We start from the raw sequence: 13812 nt of genomic DNA on the forward strand, positions 1-13812 counted from the left end.
CCCCCGTCAGGGAGGCACGCCCCCGGCACGCCCACCAAAGGGGGCGTGCTGTCAATCAACATTGACAGCACGCCCCCTTTGATCGGACACAACGAGCGAAGGAAAGTCCTTCGCTCGTCGTGTCTGGCGCATGCGCACGACGGAGCTCCCTCCGTCGTGCGCATGCTCAGTGCAGACCATCGACCCACTTGCGAGCGGACAGCCGCTCGCGAGTGGGTCTGAATCAGGCCCATAATTCATAAAATTATTGCATGTTTGGTTCTGTGTTTTTGCATTTAGCAACAGTAAATACATTGGTCAAGTTTAAAGTGATACGTTAAACTATAGTAAAATTACTTCTGGATCTCCTGGAGGTGAGAGCATTAAAAAAAAGAAAATTGAAGGTCTGTGGGTATATGACCTTATAAGTTTTTTTTATTGTCTGTCCAGTTGTTTAACTTAATCATAGAATGACTAGATCTATGAACATTTTTGGCACACACACAGGGGCATATTCAAGTAGCCGTGGGTTCTGTGCTTGTGGGTTAACATTATGTACATTAAGTGGGCTATTTTTTTATAAAGTCTGCTCTTGATGTCCACGTAGTGCAATTAGAAATGGCAAGTTGTGGATATTTATTGGAGGCAGCTATATGGTGTTAAATGGTTGTAAATTTTGGAAAAATGAGAACCCACAACTGTATTTCTGGAAATAAGAGTATTTTGAGGTACACACACTCTAAATTATAGTGAATTTTTAGTATGTGTATATAAAAGTTGTAAAAAAAAAACCTTGGAACTACCTTTTGCATGTTCAAAAGTCCATTTCCCATCAATACAACACTTCCACATACATGGCAGTGGCAAATGTAGAATTTCTAGAGGGGGTTTCCAAATGTGGCCAGTCCATGAAGAAGGCATAATTAGCACTTATCCAGCTTTAATATGCGTCATACAAAGTGTATTGTGTGTCATAATTCCAGCATATACAGGACCAGCGATCAAGCAATTACATGCGGCAGTAGGGCCATCCTGCCTGCCCTGAATGTTTTTATTTCATATGTGAGCATCATTCCAAATCATTGTAGCAAGCCCAGGAGTCTGGGGGAACGGCAGAAGAACCTAGTACTGCCATGGACATATATGTACATATTGGTCTCCTTATGTACTGGATAGTGTATTATTATACAGTACTAATAATTAATGGTCTATAACAGTGCACCCCTAACAGTGCTTGTTTTCCAGATCTCCTAGTGTGTGCTCAGGGGTATTTATTACTGGCTGACACATGTTAAAATTTCCACAGGTGGTGCTAATTATTTCCTTTGTGATACTGAGAAGAGTCCTCGGGCCCTGAGGAAAGTAATGTTGTGAAACACATGTTGGCAATTTGATCCTGCTGTGTATTAATTACATATCAATTCATCTAGAATAAGATTGTGTCATACTAATGAGGGTGGCTGTTATACTGTGACAGGAACCAAGAGACTGTGGGGTCTATTTACTAAGCCTTAGATGAAGATAAAGTGAACAGAGATAAGGTGCCAACCAACCAGCTCCTAACTGTCATTTTTCAAACACAGCCTGTGACATGACAGTTAGGAGCTGATTGGCTGGTACCTTATCTCCATCCTAGGCTTAGTAAATAGACCCCTGCATTTGTTAATGTGTGTATGCCATGAGAACTGATCATAGACTGCTCACAAACACCAGTGAACGCAAACACACTGGTAATGCTCTGTAACTAGCTGTATTTAAAAGCAGATGCCGTTCACAAACTACATAGAGAGATCTATACAGCATCTCTGAATAAGATTAACAAACAAGTGTGATTGCTAACCTGCCTATAAGAGCTCATTGATTGCAATGCTATGAAACAACATTATTCTGTGGCAGTAATTCATTGCTGACTTTACAGAAGGAACTTGATACATTCACAAGTATCTTTGTAACTATCTTTATCTAGGAACAGGTGCAATCCGTAAACCACATATAGGGGTATTCAATATGGGTGCGATAACATCGTTTTTTGCGTTAATATCACACTTTTTAACGTTTTTGCGTTAATATCACCTGTTTTACTTTTACACCCTATTCAATTTCAAAGACTTATCGCAGTTTTGACAAGTCTTTGATAAAAAACGGTGATAACTTTTCACCATTGAATAGGTGTCAAAAAAAAGTGCAGAATTGGGGTTTAGGGGTGCAGGCTTTAAAAAAATAGCCTGCAGCCCTGAGATTGACATTTAAAAAAGAACTGTGTCAAAAAAAGTTTACAAAAAAATAGGGACACCCCAAAAAAATAATTTAAAAATTGGGGTGCAGAAAAAAAAAATGGGAAAAAATTGTTAAACAATAGGGAAATAGGTTCAGGGCTATTCTGCATGTATGCGGCAGGTGTTTTCTAGAATAGAATTATAGCGGCTGGTGCACAAATGCAGAATTTAAAAAAAAATACTTTAGGGACACCAAAATATGCTAGTACCCATTTTCATGTACCCCAAATTTGATGGGACCATTTAAAAAGCGAAAAAAATAACCTAAGTGCTCTTCTGCATCACTTCTTCAATGTCGGGAAAAAAACACCTGCTTCGGCTATTTAAATCCCCGACTTTCAATTAAAGGCTAAAACAGGGGTACCCATAGTGTTCCCCCATGTTTTTACAACTTTAGGGGGGTCTTACAATTATTTTAAGGAAAAATTCGTAACTTTACGCAAATCCAACTTCGGAGTTTCCCATTTTCGTTAATTTGATATTGAATACGGGGATAAGCGGGAGCGCGCACCATACCTTTACGCAGAGAAAAACTCCGATATGAAACGTTAACTTCGCCAGGGAAGTTAACGTTTCATATTGAATACCCCTCATAGAGAGAGTTACAATGTCTCTAAATGAGATTAATAAATAATTATGACTACTATAAAAAAGGAGATATTACCGCGCTGGTACACAAATGCAGTCAATTAGAAATAAATATAAATGTTTTAATAGTAAGCAAAAACAAGTATTAGATAAATACCAAGGAAATATTGTAGTTACAAAGTATCAATAATATACAGCTATAAAATAAAATAATATTAATAATAATATTAGAACTAAAAGCTGGTATAATGAATGGTGGTTCTTGATGAAAGAAATGTTCACAATAAAAAGTCAGAGAGTACTGTGTCCCGGATACATATTAATGTCTTAAGCTGCATACACACACAACGATTTTGTAAATGAACGATTTTAGTAAACGATTTTCGTTCCTTTTTTCAAGGGAAAAATGAACGAAAATCGTTTACTAAAATCGTTCATTTACTAAATGTAATGAACGATTTTTTTGAACTACAAACAATTTTTGCATATTCCCTTAATGAAAATAGTTGAGTTGGTCAGTCTGACTGAACTACAAACGTGAACGCGCATGAACGATAATCGTTCATTGTTTTAAGTTAGAAAGCAACGATTTTTTCAACGATTGAACGATAAACGATATCGTTCAAAAAATCGTGTGTGTATGCACCTTTATTGATTAGATAAGAAGAAGTGCACAAGCAACAATTGTATCCACGAAATGAAGAAAAATGCAAAAATGATACTTGCAAGTATTAACAATATATCCACTGCTTCCTGGTGAATGGGTCTGTACTGCCCGCTGAGAACTACAAGCAACGTGAGGGAGATGTATAGCCGCGTGGACATGAGCCACTGGATTTCACTGCGACAGTACAGCTCTCCACCGAGCTCCACAATGCTGGGTCGGTGTAAAGTACTTAAGTGGTTAGGTGATCGGCATGTGGGTTGATGTTTCTATATAAGATTTATCTAGTAATGTTTAGTAAGTAATCAATATTTATTCTGTTTTTATTCTGAGTTAATTTGTCTGGTATTATAATGAATATCATATGTTGTTTTTATAAATTCTCTCTGCTATGTGCGCATGCTGAATGTACAGTATGTATGTGTACACATGTTAATGTGCATACAGGTACACATATGTCGTGTACATCCTATGTATATTACTGTGTATGGATAATTGATCATGAGAATTTATATGTAAAGATCATTGCAATACTTAACAGAGGATTCTGTCTCCGACTCCCTAATTTGGATACAATTAGGATATGCTGATTCCAATTAGGGTTTGATTGGACTTAATACCTCCCCTATTTAAGAGAGGGATCTGCACCATGGGCATTTAGCTTGAAAAAGTCCCAGGATAGGGACGAAACGCGTTGCTTCCCACGGTCTGAGATGTGCTGATTACCGGGGTACAATTTGAACCTCTCTTCCTGGTATAAGCACCAGTTGCTCTGCTCTCTTGCGTGGGATATTCTTTCAAGTCACGGCCGCGCAATTACCGCTACACATAGTGAGAATACCCCCTTCATCGAGCTGCAAGCACAGAGACATCCGGTGCTACAGACACTACTCTACTTGTGGAGCCGGGCAGGGAACCACTAAGCCGGATGATATCCGGACGCTTGCACCCCACATGCCGATCACCTAACCACTGAGGTACTTTACACTGACCCAGCATTGTGGAGCTCGGTGGAGAGCTGTACTGTCGCAGTGAAATCCAGTGGCTCATTTTGGATATACATCTCCTTCCCGTTGCTTGTAGTTCTCGGCGGGCAGTACAGACCCATTCACCAGGAAGCCGTGGATATATTGTTAATACTTGCAAGTATCATTTTTGTATTTTTCTTCATTTCGTGGATACAATTGTTGCTTGTGCACTTTTTCTTAATATGTATCTGGGACACAGTGCTCTCTGACTTTTTATTGTGACTTTTAGTTCTAATAGTATTATTATTTTCATCTTTTACTGCTGTATATTATTGATTATTTGTGACTACAATATTTCCTTGGTATTTATCTAATACTTGTTTTTGCTTACTATTAAACATTTATATTTATTCTGCATGTGTGTACCAGCGCAGTAATATCTCCTTTTTTGCTTTCCTGTGGGGTTTCAGTGTTTTCCCCTTTATCTTTTACCGCTGCAGGGAATTTGTTAGTACAAGTGTGATCTTTGAGCGTTGTGGTATTTCTAATTTAATTGTGACTACTAAGCTGCACACAAGAGCTTAATGATTGCAATGATATGAAACATAACACTGTTTTGTGGAAGTAATCAACTGCTGATTTAACAGAAGGTATCTGGTAGATTACAAATACTTTTAAAACACAGTATACTGATTTATAATATCAGATTGTACTTCTGTGCTCAGATAACCAGCTTAACATGCATACGGTGGTTACACATATGACACTATATTGAGAAAATTATTGGAGGAGAATCCGCTAAAAAAGTATGTAATGTGTAATGTAGCCAGCCCTCATATGAATAACAAATCTTTTTTGGGTGTAATATATTAGCATATTAGTATTGAACTGGATTACCAGCATTGAAGCAATCAACACACAATATAAAACAGATGCTGCTAATGTACAACAATAAATAAACCCACAGTGGGTCAATTTGCTTTTTAATCACTTTATTCACCTTTTTATACACTTACAGTTGTTTTTAAATATTTCACTATTTAGCTTTCATATTTTAATTGTATTTAATAAAGGTTAAATTTTATTAATTAGTGCGCCAAACAGGACAATGCTTATTTTCTTCTTTGGCGTTTTGATACTGAGAAGAACATGCAGAACTAGTAAAATTCTCTTATATTACTTTTTTTATTGTCATGGTGCCGGCAACCAGAACTCCCCCCTGGGTATGCCTATGCATGTCCCACATAATTAGACCCATTTTTCTTCTTTTTAGAGAAAATTCCATATTTTCCTTTTTAACCTTCAGGGAACCATGTGGAGAAAATCAACATGGCGAACCATATGGGGTATCTCATACCCCATGCTATACTTCACAATAGGTATACTAACTTAGTACGACAGTAATTCTGAGTGTCATAAAATCGATTCTTGTCCCTTAAGGCAGTGGCTCCCAAACTCTGTGCCGTGGCATCCTGGGGTGCCTCAGGACACTTACAGGGGTGCCACAGGTTGGTGATCCAGCACCATATCAAATTATTTATGGTTAATGTAAATATGTGGACAAACAGAAGCGCAAACCTGTCCACCACCACATAACTGAACCTAAAGCCGCGTATCCACTTGCCAATTATAATGATAATGACATTTTTATCGGTCAATCGCTCATTAATTGTGCATGAATGTCGAAAACAACCAGCGATGCGCGCTCCCGCTGGTCGTTTCCAACATCAGCCATCGCCCGAACATGCTGGTCAATCTGCCTATAACGACAGATTGGGCATGTTCGGGAATGAGGGAGTGTGTCTGCACTGAATGACATATCGTTCAGTGTGGGCACCTACAGGATGAGGAACGACTAAACAATTAGGATGTCATAATCGTTCAAACGTTCCTCAGTCAGCAAGTGGATACGCACTTTAAGAATGACAGGTACTGTAAGCACAATTTACTTCCCTTTACTACATTTTCTTCTAAATTTCTCAATAACAAACTTTTGGCTTAGGAGTGCCATGAAAACAATGCTGATACTCTAGGGCGCCGTAATTCAAAAAAAATTAAGGTATAAAAATAAAACCAAAATAATAAAAAGGAATAAACTCTTTTTAAAACAAGAAATCAAAAGTAAGACTTTTTTTTAAGTACTAAACTTATAAGTCTTCTAGTAACAACTGTTTTGAAAAAGACCCTTGGAACACGTTTGAATTACAATCATTAGTAAAAACGTAAGTTTTTTTCTTTTAAACAATTAGAAATAGTAAAAAAAGACTTAGTCAACTCAGTGTTAACGAGACTACTTTTGTCTGACATCAAGGTAGGCTCTGAACCAGATGGGGTATGAGATTCCGAAACACAATTTACGCATGTGTACTCGCTGTGCTAGAGCTCGCTGCACTAAACCGCCGGCACTACGCCAACTGACGTCGCAACTCCAGCTACACAAATGGCAACTTGCCAGCAGTATTTTTTTTTAAAGTTATAGTTTAAATCCTGCTGGTATATGTCACACTCCACCTTGTTCACCGGTGGTTAACAACCATTAAAAACCATTATTATTCATTGGGAGGGTTTCCACAGGGATACTGCACTGTGTCCTATCATTTTTATAGTAAAAAAAAAGGATTTTCCTCTGCTTTTCATCTAGTCTGGAGCTGCGAACATAAATATGCATTAAGTCTCATTGGGACCACATTACCTTTGTGTAGATTTCTAATTGCTCTGGGTTATTAACCTGAAATAAGCAATTTTCGGTCAACTCGCAGCTACTTATATCTCTCCCATAAAGTAAGAGAGGCATTTCCTAGGCTACCGTTCTGCCAGAATGCCTTGCAAACACAGGGCACTCACTTCTGAATGCGTGTTGTATGGTTGTTTAGCTGCCCAAGAATAGCATAACCCAGAAACAACTTCTGTTTTATATCTGATAAGTGACAAGTGTTTTATCTACATTTGCACCTTCTAAGAACATATTTGGTAGAAAATATCTTATTGTCTGGGAATATGTTGAATTATAAAAGACGACCTCAGTTGACCAGTACTTTGTGCAATGTACATACCTTGTCAGGAAGTGCTCCTTACTGTGCATGCAGCAGGTGGTGGTCAGTGATCATATCTGCATTTGTGGCATTCTGCTCCTCAGTGCCTTCTGTAGCAGTGTTCTTCATAGTGACCATAAGGGGAGGTGCTCTCTGACATTACCATCCGTCAGCAGTTATTTACTTTTGTTCCTGATTTTTATTGATACACAAATGTTTATAAACAGATTATGGGCCTGATTCATACATGGACGGAATGGCAGAGCAGCACACAAGTGGTTGTGCAATTCTGTCCATCTCCGATACAGCAGGAGGTGCCTGTAGGAAACAGATTACCTACTTGCTGCATCTGCGATTCCAACGCTGAGACCGAGGTCGCAGCCGCCAGGCTGAGGTAGCTGAAGCTTACCGCAGCCTGGCTGTGTCCTGGCAGCTGCGAGCCCAGGAAATTTGCATCCACCGACGCAGACCCTGGCCTCGTCCCTCCCGGAAAAATGCGACAACACGCCCCCATTTCCAGAAACGGCCAGCCACGCCCCCCAAAATGCTGTAGCATTACAATCATGCTGCAGCTTGGGGGGGTATGCGAGCGAGATCACAGGACCCTTTCTGCATATGCACAGCATGTGTCCTGTCCATGCGCAGACCCTGAACCATCGGAGATGTACGCTAACCATACATGAATCAGGCTCTATGTCAGGTATGCAGAAAAGATGTAATGATGATTTACTTACATTATATAATGTCAAATACAGGGCTCAGGATAGTTTTCAAACCCAGATGGTCTGAGATAGGAATCTTTGTTATTGCGGAACTACAGGGTGACGATAACAATGTCATGGCAAATTGTATCAAATTGTGTTAAAAGAAGATCTATTTAAAACACATGCTAAATTATTCAGTCAGTTTCCTCTCTCTAGTGCAAACACATCAGGTCATTGAAAAAGTTAAGCCCAAATCAGGTTTGTGCAGTCAAAAATTGTCCAAAATCCAGATACATGTTTATGTTTTTATTTTATTAACAGTTTCTTCTATAGCATGTTTATAAATGTCCTGTTTAAAGTTAGCCTATCAACTACCTAAATACTGTAGTAATATCTCCACTCTTTCCTCCAGAATTACCTCTTCTAGTTGCTCTGTACGGCGTGCGATGGAGACATATCAGGAGGCGGAGCTAAAGCAAGACAGATTATTCATTATCATGAGGTTTGTACGCCACATCCTGCTCAACTTCACAGGTTTCCATCAGAGCACCACTGTATGCAAATCAAGATAAACACTTACCAACTATATATGCTATATCAAACCTATTAATGTACCTGGAAGACGCCCTAAGGAGGGGGGAGAAAACTTAACTGTGGGATAGGTAGTAGCAGGTACTCTTGTTGTCTGCAGTTAATCTAAGGGGTGGATTTCAGCATTTCACATATCTCAATATCTAAATTATAAGTTTTTCTTTATGTGGCACTTAGACCAATGAAATGAGTACAAAAAAATGAATCTAAAAATGTGGCCAAAAATCCCACCACCCATCCACTTTCTTCTGTGTAGTGGTGGGAGAGCCTCTGATATACATGTTACAGCAGAGTTAATAGTCGCCTATACCTACAGTATTAGCCAGTTCCAGCCTCTTCTTGCTTTTTACCCAAACTAAAAATATTGTGAATTTGTTGATAATTAGCAGAGTGCATTTGTAGCAGAAATTTGGATACTGATGGAAAAGTTCTAAATATCACATATTCAGGCAACTTAGGTTTTCATTATTGTTATATATCAGTCATATTACTATTGTGTTATATAACACTATACACAACATATACCTAACCTACAAAAATGTATTCTGTCTAAACATAGGCATTATTTGTAATCAACACAATGACTGCTAGAAACATTCAAGGACACGTGGGACTGATGGAATTATGTAACATGTCGTCTCCAGTAAGGACCTTCCTGGGACCTGTAAAATCATACAAGTTTATTTACGACCAAGATACCTATGAGTGTGCATTGACTTGTTCTTCATTTCGCCTTCTAGAGAGTCTAGATTTGACCAGTCCAGTTGGACAGCTTCTTAATGAAACAATTCAAGCTCATCAAAAAACATATAAAACTGGCACAACAACCCTGCTTTTCCTTGTTGGAGCATGGAGCAACGCTGTACTAGAATGCCTTCACCATGGAGTCCCCATTTCACTGATCGGTTCAGTAATGTTAGAAGGACTAAACTCTTGCATTGCAAATCTTGACTCTTTGCACATACATCTCAATAATATAGTTATAACAAATCAGAGTTCAAGTAGCTCAACCACTGTCAGACGTGAAAACACTTCTAATGGTGATGACCATTGCTTTCCCTGTTCTGATAGAGAAGACTGGTCAAAGCATTTCTCCAAAGGCAGCAAGCACATACAACTTACAGAAGCTAATGTGGAAAGCTTAAACAGTAGGGCACAACAGATGAGTAGACTCTCTCGTAGTAGATACTTTTCTGTCCAGAACAGAAGCTGCTTTCAGAATACCTCTGCAACGTCAGACAATAATCACTCTTTAGGAGATCTGACTAAGTCTTTGAGTCATGGCAGTTCAGAAGCCATGAAACTTGTGGATAAAGCTGTTACTCATCTTTTTGAAAATGCTGAAGTTACATCCGTGACCAAGGACCTCTTTCAGGCTTCCCAACTTGAGATTTGTTTTTTAAGAGGTCAATCAGACGTGTACTCATATGCTTCCTTTGGATATACAACTTTAATCGCATCAGAGAATGCTGCCGTCGCCAGGGAATTAGAGGGCAAACCTCTGCAGGTCCTTCTTGTGGATGGGGAACTGACTGAGAAGTATCGTCATTTGGGCTTTAATAATGCAACCAATGTAAAATCAATATCTGAGTATACAAACTATGGAAAAAGTACTCCTGAGGACTCATGGATATGTTCTGCATGTAGGAAAATTATTGAAGCTAATATTGATTTAATTTTAGTTAGGGGTGTTGTCTGCCCAGAGCTTATGATGCTTTGCATTCAGAAAAATATTCTTATTATTCCTAATGTAAAGCAAAAGGTTCTTCAGGCATTTAGTGAGTGCACAGGAGCAGAGCAAGTGACCTACCACACACAGATAAATCGGCACAGCATAGGGTGCAGAGTTTATGCCAACATATGCACACAGTCCAGCTCGGTATTAGAATCCAGCCAAAAAATTGCTATCACCCTCCAAGCAGGCAAGATGAACTTGGTCACAGTGGTGCTAAACTGTAGTTTGATCCCCAAAATGCAAATACTTGAAGACCAATTTTGGGCTTGCTCATATAGATTACATCATGCTCTTCATGACCAAAAAGTCTTTCCTGGTGGAGGTGGGGTGGAACTTTTGTGTCTCAGTCATCTTAGAAAACTTGAAAATAGTGTAGTACCCTTTAGTGCAGACAATGGAGGACACAAATTCTATATGTCATCATGGGTGGCTACTACTGCCAAAGACTACAAGGCTTCTGTTTTCAAGTGTCTCGCCAAAGGCTGGTATCGATATATTTCCGTTCTTCTCTGTAACCTGGATGCATCTTCTTCAGAGTTAGAATCTATGACTTTCATACACAATGAACTGCAAAACATCAGTGATTCTTCTTCTCCCTCTTCATATATTTTAAATGAATACTCCAAAAAGATTGGTTTGATTGATAATTTAGGAGCGCCTGCAGAAAGCAGACCAGCAATGGTGTACGATAATGTTGTTCCAAAGGTGGAGGCAATGCGCAGTGCCCTGCATCTAGTTCTCACAGTGCTTCAGTCAGATGCAGAGATTATTACAGGATCTACTACACACATAATAAAAAGAGAATCTGTAAATGGAGAATATCTGTTCTTATAGTTTTTCATGTTTTGTAAATATGTCATGTGAGATTAAAACGAGGATATGACAAATTATACATCTTCATTTAATGGTTTATGGAATATATTAAAAGTGACTGTTCTCCTCAATGTTTTTTCTGTCCGGCAGTAGACATAAAGAAAAAAAATATTAACTAAAAACAATATGATTTAAGTTGGCTACATAAACTTTTTATATAGAGATGCGTTTCACATTGCAGTCATCCTACATAAGGAATGTAATATCACTGCTCTGCTGTTGGTGTATCCTACTCCTTGCACTGTCTGTCTGTGTCTTCCTGCTTGCTTCCATCATGGCACTGCCTTCTTCACATCAATACCTATTCTCACTAATATGACCACACAAGTGGACAGGTCACTGCCTCCTATACGTAAGGTCAGCACATTACCTACTGCTGCCGGGAAGATTCCAATGATCCGATATGCTACTGTTTGTTCTATCCCTGCCCACACCAAAACTGAGGAGGAGCAGCATATGAAGACTGAATATATGGAGGTGCTCATATCAGTGGTGGATCCAGGGGAGGCAGTAATGGATCCAGGATGCCCCTCCATAACGCTTCCCTCCTGCCTACTACCACAGCTCTAGCAACGCAGCGGAGAGCTGGTATGCACCACTATAAAGCTTCCTCCAAAGTACAGATGTATTCCCCAGACCTCACCACATGATGCCACACTTCCCCTTTGCTATAAAAAATAACACCATGGTGTCATCCCACTGCTGATGTCTACGTGAAGGTGGTTCCATTAGCAAATAAGTAGTATGGTATGTGTAAATAAGCAGGTATGAGAAAGGCAGTTATGGCAACACCACCGACCTTAATGAAGGAGGTATAACACTTCACAGTACACGTAATGATAAGGGGCATGGCTACACAAAACAGAGGAGAGTGGAAAGAGAGAATGAGAGACATCTTCTGATTGGTAGGTGGTCCCAAGGGAGTGAGCATGAAGCTACCACAACCAGGAGCTTAGAGAGCCAGTCCAGGAGGAAGAAAGGGGCATGGCCTAATCACGGGAGGTGTGGCTACGCCCCCTTAGGGGGCTACATTTTTGCAGTGTCCCAAGAAGCTGGTGACGGAGCGCTGTGAGCCCCTCAGCCCGGTGGAAATTCAAGGAGGTGCACGATCAGTGTGATTGCTCCCCCTCCCACTGCATCCCAGAACATAGCAGCGTGTGCTGGGCTGTTGACAGGTAAGAGTAAGGGGGGGTGGGGTCAGACCTGGGCCCCACCAACAATCTCTGGTTCAGGTAATTAGTACCTGCTCCCCCCCTCTCAGCACCCCTGACCACAGCAATGCCAGGGCCACACAGCTCTCCCAGACCAGGGCCATAAGTCTCACACAGCTGTACCTGCATCTGTAAAACTGGGGCCTCACTCAGCAAGAGAAAGGGCCTCAGCAGAATTTTAAAAAAAAAATTGGGACCTGGCGTTCAGGAGCATTGGTGTCAATGGCCCCCCTGTCAGCCTTGGGTTTACTGCCTGTACCACCCTGATGGTGACCCTGGATGGGAGTAGAACCTAGTGCTTTTGGGATCTAGTTACATAATGTCAACATTAGAATATTGACATGGTTCACCATATTGACATGTTCACAATGTCAACACCTGAATGTTGTCATGTGAAATGTCAACATTCTCAGAACGCCGACAGGGTTAGGCCCAGCAAGGAGGATTAGAGTTAGGCTGCATTAATGTTAGGCACTAGAGGGGTTGGGTACAGGATGCCGGCGGTCAGAATCCCGATGCCGGCATCCCAACAGGGTTAGGATACTGACACCTGTTGGTCAGTATCCTAACCCCCCCTCTTCCATACACTTAACCCTCCCTCCCTGCTGCCTAAACCTAATCCTCCCCTCCTAGTGCCTAAACCTAACCTCCCCCCTTAGTACCTAATTCTGCCCCTAGTACCTAACCCCAGTACTTACCGTCGGGATGCCGTTGCCAGCATTGTAAGCACTGGCATCCCAACTGTTAGGATTGTAACTACATCCCCACTAGAGGAAGGGTTAGGAATAGTACTAGAACTGAAAATGTTGGAGCCGACACAGCTCCCAGGACCGGGTAAGTGACCACTGGGTCATCAGGGATGTTAGGTCGATGTTCTATCATGCCGGCATGTCATCTGTGTAAACATGGTGAATGGTGATATGGCCATAATAGTTCATGTGGACAATGATGCACAACGACCTAACATACCACACCCGTGCTTTAAGGTTTTTTTTTTCCCAAGAGGTGCGCTGCATTTTTTTTGGTGCCCAATTCCCCTAGGTGCAGGGGGAACCCATGCTGTGAATTTCTCTTTTATAGTGTGTCCAGTCTGTGATAGATTAGTGCTTGTTGCTGCTTTTGTTTGGGGGCGGGGGGTAAAATTCAGTGGCATCTGTATTGAGGTCGAGAAACACTGTTGTAGCGTGTTTA

The 13812-nt window shown here is 40.5% G+C and overlaps 1 protein-coding gene across 6 annotated transcripts in view; it reads left to right on the top strand.

Moving 5' to 3' along the window:
- BBS12 (Bardet-Biedl syndrome 12) overlaps nt 1-11546 on the top strand; it is a 38662-nt gene extending 27116 nt beyond the window's left edge. For all 6 annotated transcript variants that reach the window (XM_088452272.1, XM_088452276.1, XM_088452273.1 and 3 more), the window contains 2 exons: nt 8624-8713; nt 9362-11546. In XM_088452272.1, coding sequence (XP_088308398.1) covers nt 9383-11371 — 1989 coding nt within the window. In that variant the 5' untranslated portion in view covers nt 8624-8713; nt 9362-9382 and the 3' untranslated portion in view covers nt 11372-11546. The remainder of the gene's footprint in view (nt 1-8623; nt 8714-9361) is intronic.
- The last annotated feature ends 2266 nt before the right edge of the window (nt 11547-13812 follow it).

Source organism: Taudactylus pleione, unplaced genomic scaffold (assembly GCF_031769625.1).
Source record: "Taudactylus pleione unplaced genomic scaffold, aTauple2 ptg000036l, whole genome shotgun sequence".
Classification (NCBI taxonomy): domain Eukaryota; kingdom Metazoa; phylum Chordata; class Amphibia; order Anura; family Myobatrachidae; genus Taudactylus; species Taudactylus pleione.